The sequence below is a fragment of the Centroberyx affinis genome, unplaced genomic scaffold (genome assembly GCF_046629955.1).
Source record: "Centroberyx affinis isolate AG114_WGS23_722 - 3 ecotype Tasmania unplaced genomic scaffold, CSIRO-AGI_Caff_v1 ptg000787l_1, whole genome shotgun sequence".
Classification (NCBI taxonomy): Eukaryota; Metazoa; Chordata; class Actinopteri; order Beryciformes; family Berycidae; genus Centroberyx; species Centroberyx affinis.
The window spans coordinates 14,601-34,644 of record NW_027279394.1 but is presented as its reverse complement, the minus strand read 5'-3'; the positions used below and the strand labels follow the sequence as shown (position 1 = coordinate 34,644).

General features: G+C 40.4%; 1 protein-coding gene across 1 annotated transcript in view; it reads left to right on the top strand.

Moving 5' to 3' along the window:
- LOC139644795 (neural cell adhesion molecule 1-like) overlaps positions 1–20,044 on the top strand; it is a 64,950-nt gene that overhangs the window by 31,224 nt on the left and 13,682 nt on the right. Inside the window, exons 6-10 of the mRNA XM_071520283.1 lie at positions 2,729–2,913; positions 4,193–4,289; positions 6,790–6,957; positions 8,697–8,708; positions 11,092–11,217. Of these exons, the coding sequence (XP_071376384.1) occupies positions 2,729–2,913; positions 4,193–4,289; positions 6,790–6,957; positions 8,697–8,708; positions 11,092–11,217 (588 nt within the window). The remainder of the gene's footprint in view (positions 1–2,728; positions 2,914–4,192; positions 4,290–6,789; positions 6,958–8,696; positions 8,709–11,091; positions 11,218–20,044) is intronic.

Here is a 20,044-nt window from a genome sequence, read left to right as displayed (position 1 = left end):
TAGAATGTGTGTGTGTGTTGTGTCAGGGGTTCTACTACTACTTCTTCTCCTTTTTGTGCTGTGTTATACTTTATGTAACCTACGCGAGCAACCGACCAAGGTGAATTCCCGGTACGTGCAGACTCTCTTGGCCAATAAACCTGATACTGATTATTTAGAGAAATCCATCCAGACTAGACCAGGAGGCTACAGTAATCGAAAAAAAAAGCCAGGTCACAGGCCCCCGGCGAGTCAATGAGGCCGAAAGTGTGTTCGATAGAGAGAGCGAGAGTCTAATCAGGGCTGCAGGAGATGGAGCATCTGTCGACTCAGCCGTGTCCATCAATCGCCGGAGCAGGGAACTGCAGAGTTATCAAGTGTCCAGGGTCAGAAGCAAAGCTCCAGCGTTTTACAGTGCTCATGAAACCAAGGATACTTCACTTCCATTCAGAAACACTGTTGTTCAGCGATGTGAGCAGGAACACGGGGGGGGGGGGGGCGTAGGAAAGCAGTAATCTTCTATTACAGCCACTGTTTAAAGCTTCATTTTAAACGATGATGCAAAAACTGCTCACAGAGAAAGTGTCAATTCATTGAGCATATAAAGGTAGCCTGCTAAATGGGGCTTGCACAATAAATGGTAACAGTGTAATTGGTGTCTCTGCAGGTATCAAAGATAATGTACACTTAAGAGACAGCTGGAAGAATAATCTTATTGTCGGTTTATTTACGATTCCCATTTATGTTCATGAAACCCAAATTGAACAATAAATCTAGGTTATTTCCATGTAGCGATTGCAGTGACAGTGTGCAGTACTGTAGCAACATTATATATTTGTTGTTTCAATACTTTTGCTATCTTGTCACTGTGCGGCAATTATACTTGCTGTGTAATAATGGCACTTAGCCCTGTGAGACATAGAAGATTTTGTGATTGCTGTGCTGGAAAATCTCACATTAAATGTAAAGTTATTGCACTTGGCATTTGCTGAACTCATTCCCCATGAAATTACATCACAAGTAAAATGGGCAAATTGATAATTTAATGCTCAATAAAACCAACATGGGTCATCTTCAAAAATGAAATGGATGGCAAAGGCAGACCTTGAGTACATCGCATAGAACTGAGATAAATACGCCCATTAAACTACACTCAGCATGTGCTTAGCATTGTATACTTTTTTTAATAGGCTTTGTCTCCATTGCCTTCAATGCTCCAGCTGCCTTGGCAATTTGGATGTCTTCTGTAATAATGAGAATGAGAATAACTTTTATAGAGCACTAGTCCAAGATGTGCCTTAAAGGTGATCAATAAAATTTTATAAAACAATCCTAAATTATACTGGTAGTCAGTTACATCAAGCTAAAATGAGGGTAACAAAGTTTGCTGATTAAGACAGCTGTTCTGTTCAGGGAGTTGCAATAGTAACTCTATTATACTCTGCTGGGTAAGACAGTGCAATCGTAACTACAGTTTGTTTTCTTCGGTCCAAACCATAGTGGAAAAGTGGACCTGACTGCATTTTTGTATTTGGTTTGTTTAGGTTTCCACTGCCCAGTTACAAGCAAAACAGGGCTTTTAAACAAAAGTCACATGGAGTCACAAGCAGCTTGTTTATTGGACAGAGTTTTGGTAAGGATAGACTTGTCTGCGCTCTTTGCCGTAATCTTTCTTCTCTGGTGTTCATACAAGTTAAGAACACATGAAGAAATAGCTGTATATCCCTTTTTTGGAGGCAAGTTTCTTTTACCTTATCAAAGATTCTAAGCATTCACATTCCTTGTCTTCCTATCATCTTGCTTCTTAATGATATGTCAACCTTAGATCTGACTCATTTACAGAGACGCATCACATTAGCTGGACTAACAGCTGCTAAGAAGATGTTAGCTGTCCGTTGGCAGCCACCTCATAATCTTGCATATCCACAATGGATTAATACTTACCTTGATGTGATAAATATGGAGCTCTCTGTAGCCAAAATGCATGGTGCCAGTGGTAAAACCATCTCAGCTTGGACAGAAACCTTAGCCACAATTGAAACATTATACAAGCTCCCTTTGAACGCTGTCATTTGATTATAAAATAATACTGGATAATAATCTAATGTATGTATGTGTATGAGTATATATATGTATCTGTACTGTATATATTGTAGATATACTGTATGTATGTGTGTATGCATGTATGGATGCATATATGTATTCTTGTGTCTTGTGTTTTGTTTTGTGTTTTTTATTTGAGTTGGATTTACTTTATTTTGCAGCTATGGGAAAATATTTCATAATCATTTCCTTTTGCCATTTCCTTTTGAGAATTGAGTAATAGAGATCTGTGTTGGGGGTGTGTGTGGGTGGGTGGGGGGGGATCGGTCGCCATGAGGGGGAGGGAAGATGAGGGAGGGTCGGGGAGTTGAGACGGGATGGGTTTGGGGGGAAAAGTACACATATTGTGAACATATATGGTTTTTGTTTCTAGAATGTTGTGTAGCATCTTTTCCTTTAAATTAAAAAAAGTTGATCACAAAAAAAAATGAAATAGCTGTATATGAGCATCAGTCCAAAGTGTGGTTTTCCAGCGCTTCATTTTGTTATGCTAGGTTTTCTAAGCTTTAGGAACAGCTCACTATCAGGTGCCACCTCGATTCAAATGGCATTGTTCTCACCCGGAAAAAGGAACTGCTCCAGTTTGAATAAACTGCTCCGAACATGCTTGGGCTAACCTTCTTCATTCCCTGGTGTGTTCTTGCAGACGCTCCTAAGATCCAGGGCGACGTGACGGTGTACACCTGGGAGGGAAACCCCGCCAATATCAGCTGTGAGGTGCTGGCCCACCCAGGAGCCTCGGTCGTTTGGTTCAGAGATGGCCAGCAGCTGCCCAGCGCCAACACCACCAACGTCAAGATCTACAACACGCCGACCGTCAGCTACCTGGAGGTCTGCTTCACTGGCTATATCACTGCTCATATAAATTGATAGGATTTGATGGAATTAGGTAGCACACAAGTCACAAAAAAAATTGGTTTTAAGGTGAGACACCTCAGGTAAAAATGGCAATTTTGGCTAAACTGGTCAATTTTGAGATATTGCAATACGGTAGTTCCATAAAACATGGTGTCTGCAGGTCCTTAAAAAGTTAATCTTTCAAAAGTTTCAACCGAAGGAAAATCAGATCAGCAAAAGCACACATTTTCACCACCGCAGCTACAGTTGACTGCTATAGTTCTGCGCTCAACGACAGCTGTGACAGCCTCAGCCTGAAAAATAGGGAGCCCCACCTTTTACGACTTACCGCGATATAAAAGGAGATATAATTTTTCTTTTACTACATATTTAGTGTGTTTTCCAGGGCCTGTGCAGACAATACACAGCACAACCTGCTAAAATGAATCTTACACGTGTCACTACCCGTGATGTAGTGTAGTCATGAGGGAAACTACCGCCGGTATAAACCAAAAATATATATTTTCATAAAAGACCCTATCCTCTAGACCAGTGATTCTCAACCTTTTTCATATCAAGGACCCCTAATTTAGTCCACATTAGAGCCACGGACCCCCATTTGATGAGATTTTGTCTCTCGGACCCAAATCTGAGAATATTTTTATTGTCAGATGTGATTTTGTCCAGAATTCCATGGCTATCTGTACTGTAGGTAGCGAGATAACAGTAAAACTATGATCAAAATAGTCATTCTAAAATGACAAAATAATTTAACAATTCATCAATTTGCTGGGGACCCCCTGGAATGCCCTGGTGGTCCCCACGTTGAGAACCACTGCTCTAGACTGCGTACATCAGTCTGATATCACATTAAGATTTATGTCCGCTTAATAAGATGGGTAAACTATTGTGCAAATGAAAAGGTGAGCCAGAGTTCAGGTGGATTTGCACTCCACTACATCTAGTCACGACCATTTTCATACCTCGCAAACCAAAATCCAAAGACAAATATGACCTGCTGCCGCTTTTACCGAAGATTCCCAAGATAATGATGCCACCAAGAGCCATCTGCTGCCCCATGCTTAAGTAACTCAGTTGGGATGAATTGTTGTGAAATGTTTTGGTCTAGCAAAACTAGCTGCTTTCACCACAGCTAGCGAGAAGGTCGTGAGGTCCCAACCCTACAAGGACAGACATTTCTCAGCCTGAATACAATGGACTTTGTTAAAAAGATGATCATCCATTCAGAGGTTTGCCTGTTTCTGTTCCTCAGATCACTCCAGATTCTCAGAACGACTTTGGGAGCTACAACTGCACAGCAACCAATGTGATCGGTACAGAGTCCAAGGAGTTCCTTCTCATCCAAGCAGGTTAGTAAACAGAAAAACTTAAAGCTGGTTCTGTAACGGGTAACTGTTTCAATTTTGAAGACTTTACTACCCAGAAATCATGTAAGGTGACATTAGTAAGCTGCACACAGCACGCTCATGTTTACCAACCCGGTTGGTCTGTGATGCTGTATACCAAAGGAAACCAAAGGGATGAGAGATGAAAAGATCTAATGCTGGTGAGTCCAGCTTTCTCTGGACGGAGCGCTGTTCACTGATGCTTAGGGGAAGAGAGAAGATTGCAGAGAAGATTTCCCACCAGTGTCCACACCCAACACCCAGAATTTAATTTGGGCGAATGGGGTGAATCCACAGCGTCTCAATTAGTGAGGATGGGACGCTCTTCTCTGTTGCAGCCCTACTTTGTTATTTAGGCTGATAAGACAGCTGGATGAAACTCTTGCCAAGTGTAGCTTGAATTATACATGCAATAAAAAAACATCCAAAAATCCACAGATGTACTGCAGCCACACTTCACGCATTCTTATTCCGTGCCTTTCAATTATGCTGCACAAACTCAGTCTTAAAACCTGCATTTTTCTTTGCATTGCATTTGGTATTATAAAGCTCTTTGATCTAGAGGTCAAGCAAGTATTATTTAGCTTCACTTCAGTGGCACTTGGGACTCATTATAGGTAAGCCACTCAGGACCTTGTCTAAATATAATGCAGTCCAATGAACTGTGTGCAGTCCAATTAATTGAACGACCATCGGTGCCAGTCTTTTTTCTATAGCCTTTTCAGATGTTTTCTGTCTGCTACAGTCTGGTTAGAGTGATTCCTTCTGGTTGTGCAGAGAATCAAGCCAGAGCTGGACTGAATGAAAGCACAAATTCAAAAAAAAAAGCACTCCTCAAATGTGTCTTCACACCTGTTTCCACACACTGAGAAAATTCTACATGTAGGTGTAGAGCAGCTGCGATAAACAAATGATTATAATTTCCAAGGTATTTAGGTAGTCTTAGTGTTAAGTACTAGAAGTACACAAGCCAGAAAAGATCTGGTTAGGTTCATCACAACAGGAAACTCATGAGGCTTAGAAAAGGGTACATAAAGGAGGATTATTGTGTTTCTGTTTCATGATGCTAGTGAGACGCACTCAGAATACCAGAATGGCTTGTTGATTAGCTGTAGATCACTCTGTCTGGTGCGCATGCTAACGTTTTAGCATACAGTATGTTAAGTAATCGTAAAAGATAAACCTTTTAGTAATCCAAAGTTGGTATTGGTTTTTATTCTCTGGACTGTAGATTCATATCTGAAAACAAAATCTCAATCTTCATCGTTAGTGAAGTTCATTGCTAATCAACAGCGCAAAACTTCAGACGTGTGGCTAACTGTGTTAGCAAAACAAGTTACGCTCAAAGTCTCGTGAGAAGAGAGATCTTCTGCCATTGAAAGTGCATATTTTTTGTCAAATTTTTGTCTCTTTTACCAATCCTCAAAAAGCCTGGCTGGTTTAGACGTGTCACTAAAATTAACTTACCATCCGGCCTTAGAGCTGCTCAAGTTCTCCTTTTTTAACTAGGATAATGCTAGCTAACAAACTGTATGCTAAAACGATAGCATGTGCACCGGACAGAGCCATCTACTTGAGACACAGAAATGATTTTCATCAGATATTGGGTAAGGTGACCAATGGACCAAACTCCTAACAAAACTATATTTCTCGAGGGTAGCTTAGCTGTGGTTCAGCTTCTTCCAATTTGAGCTAACGGAATTGTATCCAATTCCGGACACTGTATCCAATTCCGGACACTCGGTCACTCGCGTAATTTCCGGTGTTTACCGGCATTTTTTATACGGAGTTCCCGACTGAAAGCTAAGTGACGTAAATTCATACACATTTCAGAAGCTAGGTATCAAATTTCATAAATATCTATACACATTAAAGCATATAAAACACTAAGTTACGAACTTAGTCACGAACAAGAAGCGCGAAGCCTTAAATCCCACTTTGGGCGACAGTTACTTCATGTAGAGAATCGGTATTGGCTGATAAATAAAAGATAAAATAAGAGCCTTGAGACCATAGCCTGCACTTCTTACAAGTATCTGTAACATTGTGAAGGTACAGGAAGGGTTAATAAAGGGTTAATATTGAGTATATGAATACACCGACACGGACGAAAGTAAGTGTCCGGAATTGGATACGAATTTTGAATCTCAAAAATAGGTGCGCTATCATCCGTTTGCAGGGACTGGAAGAAAATCAATTACAAGTTAAGGTAAAAGCGATATTAAACTCTAAAAAAGACAGATGGAGGATTGCTTATTTATGAGAAACTTCAGCGATAACAGTACAGGATGAAATATATTGGTATATGATTGTGATTTTTTTGGTCTTATGCTGTCCGGAATTGGATGCCCTGACGTTAACTGGTAGCTTGGAAAACTAGACATTTAAGGCAGCATTTCCAACACTGGTAAACGGTGAAATCAGCATGTACTTTAATAATAAACCAAATCCATGTGTGTTGCAGAGGTGCCGTCGTCGCCCGCCATCGATCGAGTGGAGCCTTTCTCCAGCACGGCGGTGGTGGAGTTCGACGAGCCCGATTCCAGCGGCGGGGTGCCCATCGTCAAGTACCGGGCCGACTGGCGCTTGCCCGGCCAAGACTGGACTGGCAGGGAGTATGACGCCGAGGACGGTGAGACGCACACCTCTTCCGACCATATTTGATATTCCTGTAGCCACCGGCTGCCTCTCGTGAGATGCCGTCGCCGAGCTGTGCGTTCCCTTGGCTGTCGTTCAAAGTGGAAAAACAGAAATAACACGAGAAATTTAATTGAAGCGTATTGTATCACAGGAAATATCAAAATACGCTTTTTTGTATTGTAATCAATTTATATGTTGCAGATTATATTATATGATACAGTAGCTTTTTTATTTGTATCACTCAGTTATGTCACCGCCTGCAGCATTAGTTGCTTCAGTGTTTTTTTCTTTGTTATTGCAGTAATCATTACCACAGTAAGTGGATTTCAATCTGCAAAAGAAGTGGAATATTTCACTCGGTGGAACATTTTCACTTTCTAGTGCACATAATGGAGCTCCATAGGAGTTCAGTAACAGTCAGCCTATTCTTGAGACTCTCAGCACCACTCACCTATTTTAGCCTTGAAAACATAGTGTAGAAAATTATATTTCCAACCTGGCAAAGTGGATGCAGGTGGTATTATTTAATTCTGTGTTCAAGGTCTCTTTAGCTGATCTCGGATGCATCTGCTTTGAGGCAGTGGAAAGCCTGCATGTTAACAACTCTCATTCAAACAAATGAGTCTTTTGTTAGCGACCTCATTAAAGGGGGGTTCTTTTTGCTTTTCCTACAATTTTATATCATTACCTTGAGTATAAGAAACATATTTGTGCAGTTTTTTCACATGAAAATAATTTTTAGGAATTTATTCTCTAGTACGGAAACTGAGCGGCCATGGTTGCTCATATATTTTTAACCCTATTATCTCGAGATCATGATTTGATTATCTCGTTACTTTTAAATATCAAACTTTCCTGTGATCACAATTTAATTATCTCATTATCATGCGATAACAAAACATTTTTTCTGGAGCTCACAACTTAATTAGGTAAATGATTTTAGTTAGGCCACGAAACCGTTGTGATGATGTCACACTGCTTGCCCACTTGAAAGTGTTGTTTCAGTTGGCAAATGTGCTATCCATGACTTTACTAGCTCTGTGCATGGCTGCAGTTGCTCTTTTTTTCTCCACATCACAAGAAAACAAACTAATGGTTTGTGTATGTGTTTCTTGCCTTCATGAGAGGCAAGCCTACAGACTAAAGTGGAACTGATAATGTCAGAAGGAGGAATCATGACTGATCAACATTATAGATACTGTAGTCAAACTATGACACAGGCAGAAATTGCAACTACAATCAGTTGCTTTTTTTGCTATTTTCTTTGCTATTTTGTTATCTCATGATAAATAAATCGTGATCACGAGAAAACAAAGCTGAGATAACAAGATAATCAAGTTGTGATCTCGAGATAAAATCAAAAATAGCAGTTCCCCCTTTCCACCTGAAGAGCTACAGGCCAATTTGGAGGTGTTTTTAGCAGCCAGAAAGAGCCGCTGCTCTGATTGGCTGGCAGTACTGAAGGCTCCGCCCCCTGGGCCAGACATAAGATTATTGGTCAGCTCCAGTAAAGTCAGCTTTCTACATCACAAACCCGACTGTCTTCTGACTGGCCCATTTCAGAGGCATAATTTTTTTCTTCATCTTTGACAAAACAACAAATAGTACAATTTTCACTTTTGTTATTGTGAGCAAGGGACATCCATAAAAAACCCATAAAAAACACAGGTTGTCCCCCTTTGACTTTCCCTGCCTAGGAAATGGGGGGAAAAACTGCACAAAAGATTCCAGCTGCCATGAATAGTTAACCCAAACCTCCAACTAGCACGTCAAGAGGAAAGGTGGAACACATTGTAGCCTAAATGACAGCCTGCTCACAGACTGACAGGCCCCAGATAATATCTCCCTCCCATTGAGGGCTTGTGGCTCTTACATATCTGGATGGTTGTCGGTCTGTCTGCCACTTGGGACGTATCAGTCAGCGGTTGACAGGCTCTTCTGTCAGCTCAAGGCCCAAGAGCCGCCTGTCACGCAAGCATATACAGAACAAAACATATGCACACACACACAAACAGAATAAATGCTACCAAATATTTCACAGTCAGCCACACCAACCACTCGGCAAAAAACACATAAACTAGAAGCTTTACGAGACACAGAGACACAGAATGGACCTCGTCTGTTGCACTGCATGTACACTGTTTCTAAAATTTTGCCATACTAAAGTCCTAATTGTCATTAAAGTTACAATATGTAATAATATATCAGAATTATTTATTGTTATTAATAGGGCTGGGCAATAATTTAATATCAGTCAGTGGATCTTTCAGTGGAATCATATCGTGATGATATGAAGATATTTTAATATCGTGACACACATTTCTGCTGTCTAAATTGATGATGACAAGCAAATTTTACTTAAAAACTCTGATAAAATGAGGTATGGTAGGAATATTATTTGAATATTTCTGTTTTGTTTGACATCACACCTAACATTACCATTCGGTTCAATGAGATGAACATTCATTTGATTATTTAACGTGATTTTGCATACATGAACCATATCGTGATATATATTGATATCAAGAAAAATCCTTATGATTATCATGATATTGATTTCGCCCAGCCCTAGTTATTAATGTCAACAAAGTTGCATATTGCAGCTTTAAACCTTTGGACACAATGGTAATGAAGCCTTGATAGTGACAGTAATTGATTTCTCAAATGTTGGAAGGTGCCCACCCATTGATGCTTTCATTAATATGCATCATGACACTCTCAATGTTTGACACACACTCAAATTTGCTAGGATTGTTGTGATTTGTGGATTTACCCTTTTGCAGAACCCAAGGAGAATGCCACTGTGGTAATCAATGCAAAATTTCACTAGGCTAGCCTAAAGCCTCAATTGAAAAACATGAATGATTTTGACAGCGAAATTAGTTTTACTGATGCTAGTGACATTAAAACCCCAATTCTGAATTCATTTGGCCTTAGCTATATTCATATAGTTTCTCCAAGAGTTCCACTTATGCATGGTTCATGCCGAAAGTCTTCCTCATTGAGACGTCTAGTAATGTGAAGCTTCTCTTCTGCTGTTCACCGGGACCCAAATTTGTCCTCATCCATGAAATTACAATTCATCGTATTGCATAGGGTAATATCAGCCAAGTGGCTTTTAATGAGAAAAATCAAGATGAATTTCAGTGGTTTGTGTGCGTGTGTGTGTGTGTGTGTGTGTGCGTGCGCGCGCGTGTAATAAACCCTGATCGAAATCTCATTGATGCTTTGCTAATATGCAAATAACATTGTCTGTCTACTCAAACCTAATACATTTTAATGCCCAAACTCCATTCTTTTTACCACTAGAAAACAACCATAACTTTACACATTGTCTTATTTCAAGGACTTTGTTTTTTTACACATATATCTGAATATCTGAAACTAATTACCAAAATGCTAGTGTAAACCATTTGCTGGGTGATTACTGCATAAATTCAGTTACATCGTTCTTTAAAATGCGGCTCATTTTTCGCAGTTAACACATTCAAATGCCCGGCAACATAGACTGACATTTTGACACACTGGTTTGCCAAGGAACATAAACACATAACTGCAACCAGATATTTCCATTCTTAACAATATGCACTATAAAGTGTATGAGTTTAACGTGATATTCTAACCCAGGAATGACATTTACATGTGTCGACCCAAAATCAGTTTTCTTGAGCAAGGGGATTTGGTAGGGAATTCTCCATGCATTTAAACGGGAGCGTATCTATGTTCCCAGGGTCCTATGTTCCCAGGGTCCTAAGTTCCCAGGGCCCTAAGTTCCCAGGGTCCTATGTTTCCAGGGTCCTAAGTTCCCAAGGTCCTATGTTCCCAGGGCCTATGTTCCCAGGGTCCTAAGTTCCCAGGGTCCTATGTTCCCAGGGTCCTATGTTCCCCAGCTCTATATAGCACATAATGGGAACCTGAAAAAGATGTTCCCCAGCTCTGTATTCGCTTAATATGACATGGGCTATTGTGGGAACTCGTCAAAGGGGTAGGACCCTGGGAACATAGGACCCTGGGAACATAGGAATGACTCCATTTAAACATAGCAACTGCTCCTTCAGCCCTGGTTTTGCTATTTTTCGATTCCGCTTCGACTAGCTTGTGCTAACGCCGGCTCGCCTTCCAACAGGCATTAACATGATCACCATCGTCGGCCTGAAGCCCGAGACCACCTACGAGGTCAAGATGTCCGCCATCAACGGCAAAGGCGAAGGCGAGAGCAGCCCGCTCACCACTTTCAAGACCGAGCCAGTCCGTAAGTACTCCCCCCCCTTCCCCGCTCGTGTCCCCTGCTCTCAGTTAGCGCTCACCTGACCCTAATGCTTTGAACCTAAATGCTTTTCCCCCACTTCCACCGCTTAGTCCTGTCTAGCCGAGCCCAGATGCTTTTCCACCCCCCCACCCCACCCCCCCACACTTCTCTGTTCCTGTGCCAAGCACCCGATGCATTCCTTTCCAGCCCTGCCGGAAGGAACGATAACTCACGATGCAATGCCGGTTCACAATCCAACCTGGTTTAATGGTGTATGTATGTAACGTATTACCTGTGTAACCAGTGTTACTTGCACCAGTGAACAGTGTTATGTGCTTCTTTCCTCATGGCATTGTATGCAGTGTGTTAGGCAGACCTTGCCTCACTCCTTTTCTCTCAGCCCTCCCTCCCTCTTACCCAACAACGAAGGTGATTTAGTGAATAGTCGTGTATTCTCAAAGTTGAGGTAAAGGTGGCAGTATGACAACTTTTCAATAGCGTGTTGACATATAATTTCCATATAATGTATATTATATTCAAGCTAAGAGGGTCTTTTCTGTACAAAACACTATGATTTAACCATCACATGACCATGACTGGTGCTCAATGTTTCCTTGAATATAAAGCCAATTTGTTGCTGATAGACCTTTCACATTGTAATACGGTCCTGAGTTTTTCATTCAGTGTCCTAAGACACTTTGCAACACGGTCCAACTCCCTCTAAAAACATGATTAATGTGGCCTTGATCATGTAATATCACAATGTCCTCATAGTTTTGACATGATCAAGAGTCTATGCTCATTCTTGCGATTGATGAAGCCAAAAGGAACGTTCTGCAAATGTATCAGTTTGCCTCCGGAACAGCCAATAAAGACTCCTCTTGATGGTCATAATAAGACAATCCCACTGATTACATGAATCCAACGGATCTGGGTTGAAATGAGTCTTTAATGAGGCAACAAAACATATCTTTGCACAATCCACACAATATGGCAGTCATCTCAAACACAGATGCTGAAGAAATGAGAAACTTGGGACTTAATCCATGTCCATCTTCTCTGGAACCAGTTTACCCCAGGCTGGCCATTCTCACCGCATGGTCAGAAGACAACGGGCCTTTTTTTTTTTGCCTCAGTTAGTGCTGAATCGGCGTTTCATCTCCAGGTCATGAATAAATCTTTGCTTTGATTTGTACCAGCCTGTCACGCTTCCATCTGTGCTTCATCACCCCCTTCTTCTGCTTCTGTAGAAACCAGTGCTTAGCGTACTCCTTATTCTGCCTGCTTTCCAAAGACAAGGAGGAAGGCTTTGTCCTACTTCAAGATTTTAGAGCACAAAATCAGAGAGGGTATGATAAGTTTGATAAGTTTATACTAAGCTACCTAAAATTTCATTGACTAACCCTTCAAAATGTGGTCGATTACATCAGGGTTTAGCAGCAGCATACTCATTTTAAGCTAATGTTTCTTATTTAACCATGACCAAATCCTTTCCCTAACCTTAACCACATTGCTTAGTTGCCTAAACCTAACCTTTTCACATGACAGGTGAAAATGGCATCACATATTGTCACATAATCCAATTGCTCATTTCACAAAATGTTATGAGACCCCCACCCACCTCCCTGTGGAGGTGGACAAGGGAAGAGACAAATTTCTGCGCTGATAATTCTGTAAATACTCTATTAATCCCCACAGTCAATGTTAGCCACAGTAGACACAGACAGTAGATAAACCACAGACAGAAAGTCCAATAAGCCAATATAGCACTGTGACAGTGGGTTAATGATGTGGCAGGACAGAGTCACCCTTTTCCATTGTGCATATTTCTCATCTCATGGCCTTTGTTTCTTCTCTTTGTTTTGTTTTCCATCATGATTTTCCACGTTTTTTTTTTTTATTCCATTGGACTTCTCAGAGTATACTTTCACAAGTAAGTTTCTCTTCTCCCTGTCTTGGCTTTTTTTTTTTTAATTTTCTTCTATACTTGTTTCCATCACGTTTCCATTTATTTGCTTTACTTTGATCATTCTCTCAATACTTCAAAATGACTTTAATGGTGTTAAAAAAAATTGCTATGATAATGCTATTTTGTCTATAAAATGGTGTCTTTGAATGAGTTCCAAGAAAATTCTTGCCCATAAATGAGACATTTGGTTGGAGATTTCTTTTTTTTTTTTGTTTAATGTAAATGCAAGTACTCATCCAATATCTGGTGTTTCACAAACCTTTCCAGACGGCATTCCTTTTCATTACACTAATGTGGATTCAGGTTTGTTTACCAGTGTGGTAGATTGACAGACTGAAAGCCCGTAGTGAGTGAGTGATCATATATCCTTAGTCCCATGATTCCTCAGTGTTACCCTTGCTTCTTTAATAGTGTGTGCCTTTAAATAAACCCTCCTTCCTCCCCCTACTGCCCCCCCTTCTAAATTGTGTTCTTCAATGAGAAAGTTATACTGTCTTGTTAGACAGTAAAAACAAGGAGCAAAATAGTATTATCATCAGGGAATCAATACAGAACTAGAAGGGCACTCAGAGAGCACAGACCTCCGCCAAGGTTCATGCTATTATTGCTTGTTCATGAGTCGGATCCGGATCCGCTCCGAAATTTAATGGGTTCTTCCTTGGCCCATGCTAAGCCTTCCACCAAGTTTCATGAAAATCGGGCCAGTAGTTTTTCCATAATCCTGCTAACAGACAAACAAACAAACAAATGGCACCGAAAACATAACCTCCTTGGCGGAGGTAATGAGACTACTTAGTAGTAACAATGTTTAAAGCTGCACTAGGCAACATTGCACATTGGCGGCTCCAAATGGCAGCGAGAGTTAACTGCTTCAACACCCTCAATACCCAGAAATCCTGTTATGTAATGTCAGTAAACTACATGTATTTATGAAATCCAAGAATGTCAAGTCGATACTTGTGTCCTTGTGGAGAACAATCTTCCCAAGTTGTCTTGGAGAGAACATATTTCTCAAGAAAGATGAGTTTGATAGAAAGATAGTTTGAGGATCGCACGTGCAATCAGTGAAGACACTCAGATGTTCATTTTCCTAGCTGTTTCAGACGTTTCTGTTGCGCTGTTTGGACGTGATGCGATCACAATGAATCTCGGGGCTTCCCATTCCCAAGTCACCATGGCCACATTCAAACCTTGCACCATTCTGCTATGGCGCAAAACATTTGCTCCCAACGGTGTCGAGGTACATTTGATCCTAGGGTTTGATCCCGTTTGGGGTGATTCCGCATTTTCATTGGCTACGTACAAACACCTGTTACACAGATGTACAATTGGCTCCGAGAATTCTTCGAGAAGGATGCACAGAATCGCCATCTCAGCCAATAAACAACCCGTAACAAACGCTTTGCTATTGGCTATTGAACACACTCCATCTGATGCATCCTCAGCTGGAAAGTAAACTTCCGGGACCTATATTCGTCCTCTGCGTTCTTTTGTTTTGGAATCATACTTCAGCCGTTGTCATGGAGAACATGAGAACACATATTGAGACCCTCAATTGCCCCCTTTCCACTGAGGGCCAAACCTGGCCAAACCAAATCACTATTATGTTCCTCTTAGTGTCTGAAGAGGTGCAGCCATTGTTGGTGAGTGCAACTCTCTCTGGACGGAGCTCTCTTTTGCTGCTGTTTTGTATTTCTCTCTTGTGCACCGAGAAGATTTGCCGCCAGTGTCCAGACTGACACCAGAATTTCATTTGGGCAAATGTGCAGCACCTCAATTAGTGCGGATGGGACACTCTTCTCTGTTACTGTCCCACTTTGTAATTTACGCTGGTAAGACAGGATTATTTTTCACTAAAACTGTTGCCTAGTGTAGCTTTAATTTAAAAAGATGCTAGAGAAATAATCAGCTTACAGGGTTCAGTCTTTGGTGTAATTGTGGTTATTACTGCATCCTTAACTCAGCAGACAATCTGATTTTCTCTTGAGTGTGTAGTATCTCTGCAAGCAATCACAGTACAAATCGTTATCTTTTATTACATTAAAGTGGGTAAACCCATGATTAGTTGGCTGGCAACTGCAGCGTGGGATAAGGGAATTCAGGTGGGGGGCTTTCAAAAAGATCTCAATGTGGTCCTCATGAAAAGCTAGAAATGGCATTTATTGCATCTGTTTTGATGCAGCATAATATTCAGGTTTGGACAAGGGAGTTTTTTTTGTTGTTGTTATTATAATATACCCTTAGGGTTATTTTAACTATCCGTGTGAGTGTGTATGTGTGTGTGTTAAGCTCCAACCGAGTGTACACCCCGCAGAAATCTGACTACAACTTACAGTAAGCGCTTAAAAATTGCTAATTGTTGCTATAAAGTAAACCCCAGGTGCCAACAAGAAAAGGTAGTAGCAAATGGAAAGAGGAGTCGGCAGCATGCAGCAACCGCAGAACAAATTATATGTGATATGCCACAGCAGAAGTTTCACAAGCGGCTTCCTGAAGTCTCACGAGCTGTGGGGAATTGTTGAGCGAGCGCGCATTCTTAAAAGATTTGCCCTTGTTTAACTTTGTTTAAGTTTTCATGAAAAGTTCTTCTAAAGCATAGGGGCATTGGCTCTGATACTGTGGAAACCTACTCCTGTTTCAAGTCAAAACTTCAGTGATTCAACTGGGTCAGCTTTTGCAACAATCGTACACTGAATTAATCCATGGGCACAATCCAAATTTTCATTCCCTGGCTGCTCTCAAGGTCTGCTTTCCCGACCTGCTTGTGAAGCTCTAAACCTTGCTGCTAATTAAAAGTTCCGGTTTTGATTTGGTCATTTTCTCTGCAGGAAATGTCTGCCCTAGACCTAACTGCAATTACTGTGAATGCAGTTTACAATACCTGTGCAGAGGACTGAATAAAGCCGCTATTTTAAGGTCTTTGATGGCAATTCTGTATTTGAAATTATGAGGGTTTTAGCAAGCAGCATAACCACAAAGTATTAATTTATTATGTCACAAGCACAATTGCTTGTTACTGTAACAAACGGACTGGATTAAAGCTTTGTTGGTGTTTGATTGCTGCCAGCCACCTAGAATTAAAATGTTGTAGATGTGGTGTATGGTTATTTCTAGAAATAGGAAAATAGGATGTGACGCAGCAAGCTTTAAGCTGTACTTGTTTGTGTTTTCCATGTTGTAGCGTAGTTAGGATGTGCTGACTGATACCGAAAAGCAAGTCGTTCATTGGTGTGTTCCACAGGAAAGTTCTTAAAGAATTCATTATCACCAAGACGCTGAAGTACATCTTGAACCACCAATTAGTTGCTCCTGGTAAACTCGAGCTCCTCTCACCATGTTTTCACCATCTTTCAGTTTCATCAGAGACACCAACCCTCATTCCTCCAACCAGTATGGCCCTTAGTGAGTATGCCAGTCCAGCAGTGTGCAGTGTGTCTCTCTCTGCTTCCCTCTCTCACCTGCTTGGCCTCACAGTTAGCGTAGAACTACATTATCACTGGCATGGCTCATAGAGATCAGATTTAGTCCCGAAGAGAGCTGCTGATCTCTACTAAGTCTGTTGGTAAGGAGATAAACAGTGAAAAGACTTGGTAAGTTACTGGCTTTGCTAACTGTATCAAACTCTCATAGAATATTATTATACTAACATTTGTCAATGACATGAAGGTTGCCCTTCTAATAGACTGACTATAGTATAGTTTATGACATATTTGTATAACACAGTGTGCCTGCTCATAAATAAAGATATCCAAACCGCAGTACAGGTGTTAAAGACTCCCCCGATTGTGGTGTGCTTGATTTTATGGGAGATCCCAAAAACCCATTGGTCCCATTGGTCAACTTCCCCGTTAAGTGATAGGAACATAGACAACAAAGTCATCCATGTGTCCCCTGTAGAGTATTGGCTACAGTGTTCCATGCTAACACTTTAGCTTGCAGTATGTTGACGGATAGACAGACACCAGACATTTTAGTAATAAGAAGTTGTTAGTAGTATTTATTATATACCCTGTCCTAACTTCACTTCCTATGGAAATAGGGAAAGTGCTGCTCAAAACAGTATGCTACTTTTATATTATATTTTGTGTAAATTTTAGTATTAGTAAGTATCACTCAACATAGTGTATGCTAAAGTGTTAGTATGGATCCTACTATCACTCAACATAGTGTACGCTAAAGTGTTAGCATGGATCCTACTATCACTCAACATAGTGTATGCTAAACTGTTACCATGGATCCTACTATCACTCAACATAGTGTGTTAGCATGGATCCTACTATCACTCAAACCCTTTTTTATATACTACTTATACTACTTACACTTGTATATTATTTTTATATACTACCTCATAAAGAGACATATTCCCTCATTTCTACTTTACATTTTTTATATACTACTTCTTCTATAATTTAGTGTTGTTTTATGCTTAGTGTTACCCATGGGAGCAAGCTGAAGTCCTTGTATGTGCAAACTTACTTGGCCAATAAAGCTGATTCTGATTCTAATTCTGATTCTGTAAGTTGACCAATGGGCCAATCTGGACTTGGTGTCCTTCAAGTGTTATTGGTGGATTGCACAGCATGTTGAGGCAGTTTGACGATTTACCTTGAAGCATGCTGCGTGACTTTCCAAACCAAGGGAGCTAATAACCAAACCCAACCTTTACTACACCTCTAGCCTCTCTGCATACCACAAGTAAACTAAGGTTAGCTAGTCTCCTCACCCATCCCTACTCATTTCTGCCTCTCTGCCATCTACATATGTGTTCGTTCTTTATTTTCGCTGTAGCCCCCTCAGCAAACAAAAGTGTCTCTCATCTCATGGCCATTAAGCTGAGATATCAGGTCATGTGAATGTCTTGACAGTGCAATTTACCCAAGTCTCCAGAATTTTGCCATTCTCTAGAGGAGATCCTTATGATAGTTAAAGAGAGCTACTTATAATTGGACAGTGTGCATACAGTAGCCTATATTTGCTTGCCTGTGCACTGAGTAATTTTTGACAGTGAAATGGCATAGAAACTACAGTTTGATATGCATATTTTAAAACACATTTTTCATTTAAAAACATTGTTTCATAAGTTTAAACCATTTAGTGGGGTTGCAAGAGACAAGATCGACCCATTCTTCTGCTTAAAAACCCTCTTGGATTATCAACAGGAACCTCTGTGGTTAGGTATGCTCAGTAGTGTAAAATCTTTTCTGATGCAATTTATTGTACAGAATGTCTCCAAAGTAGCAGAGAGCAGAACACAAGCTTAGAGAAAGTGGCATCATTTTGTTGATTTATACAATTTCTCTACAAGACGACAATTAGCCAACCTTGCGATGTAAAAAATAAATAAAAAACAAGCAACAGAATTCATATTTTCATCAGTCCAGCAGTATGATTGTGATGTTAGTGCTGGAGTGTGATAGAACTGGTATTCCAGTCACACTGCAGATAATCTTCACTGAAATCCTCCTCGAAGGCAAAGCATAAAGATGTGTAGCCTAGCAGCGAGGTAGGCAGCTTGCAAGCTACTGCTGTATTTCTCAGTAAACATGACCACCTTACATTCAGTAAGCGTGATGTAATGTGCATTACATTAGCCAGAGCAGCAGTGCATGCTCTGAGCATTACATTTGCCACAGAATTCGATTTTTTTTCTTCTCACAAACAGAGATTATTTTTACACAAAAACAGTACTAGCCATTTATGGGTTTTTTTAGGTTGTCTGACAGTTGGTGTGACATGGATTGTCTCAGAAGGGATAATGAAGTGAATTAATATAGATGCATTCCAATCATAGGAAGAATCCATGAATGAAATCTTAGTTTGGCCAAATTTTGTTTTGATTATGATTTTAATGATTTGAATCTCTGTTCTTTCTCTAAAAGAACAGTCCCCGTCTACCATGCGTGTCAGAGAAGGCAGCTTTAACAGGGTTCTCCTGAATATATGTGGACATGTAGATGTGTGCATGTGTTTCTGTCTTGCATATACAAGTATTTGTACATCTTCCCTGTGTGTTGGGTGTGCTGCAACATCAAGATAGAAAGAAACCAACATAGAATTTACCCCTTAGACTTGTCTAATAACACAACAAATGCTAACTGTCTTTTCACTGACATAGAAGTGATTAAATAGAGTCGAATGCCCCGTCTAACTTACCCTAAAAGCCGATTGCTTTCATTTGTGGTGCACACAAAGTGTAAAGCAATGTTCGAGGTTGTAGTGTGTAAATGTGATGTGTTTGTTACACGGAGTAAGTATGTCCAATGTCGCTCATTTTACTTGTGTTTCAGCTATAGAAGCTAGATCTACTGTATGTTCATGCAGTGTTCCTAATTAATTCCCTTCCTTTTGAAAAACACTTTTATTAGCATTTCTCATATATAGGCCTGGGTTTGCATCAGATATTCAGAATGTAGTGCAACACTACATTCTACGCTCTGGCAGCTATATTGTGCATCTCTGCAAGTATATCATGAAGAGCAAATGTCATAAATGCTTTTAAGTCCAAAGCCTTCATCTGATGCAGACCTGACTCGTTTTTCCCTAATGCTTCATGTGTTCATACTGTTCTGCTGTGTCGTGCATCATATTTATTCATTTTAGGCATGTTGTGTATTGCCAATAATGCAGAGTTTCCTCTGTTCTTTTCTTGACCCCACAGTTTATTTGTTCACCGCTACGAACAAAACAAACTGACGGCTCCATGTTTAAGCCCCAATCCGGGATTTTTGCAAATATATATTTGTATGTGTAACCCTACAAATATAAATGAAGAATTCACAGCTTCAAAGTACAACTTTATTGAGCTGTCATGCTGCCAGTTTCTGTATAAAGAGCTTAGTCAATCAAGTTTTAGAGTGTGGA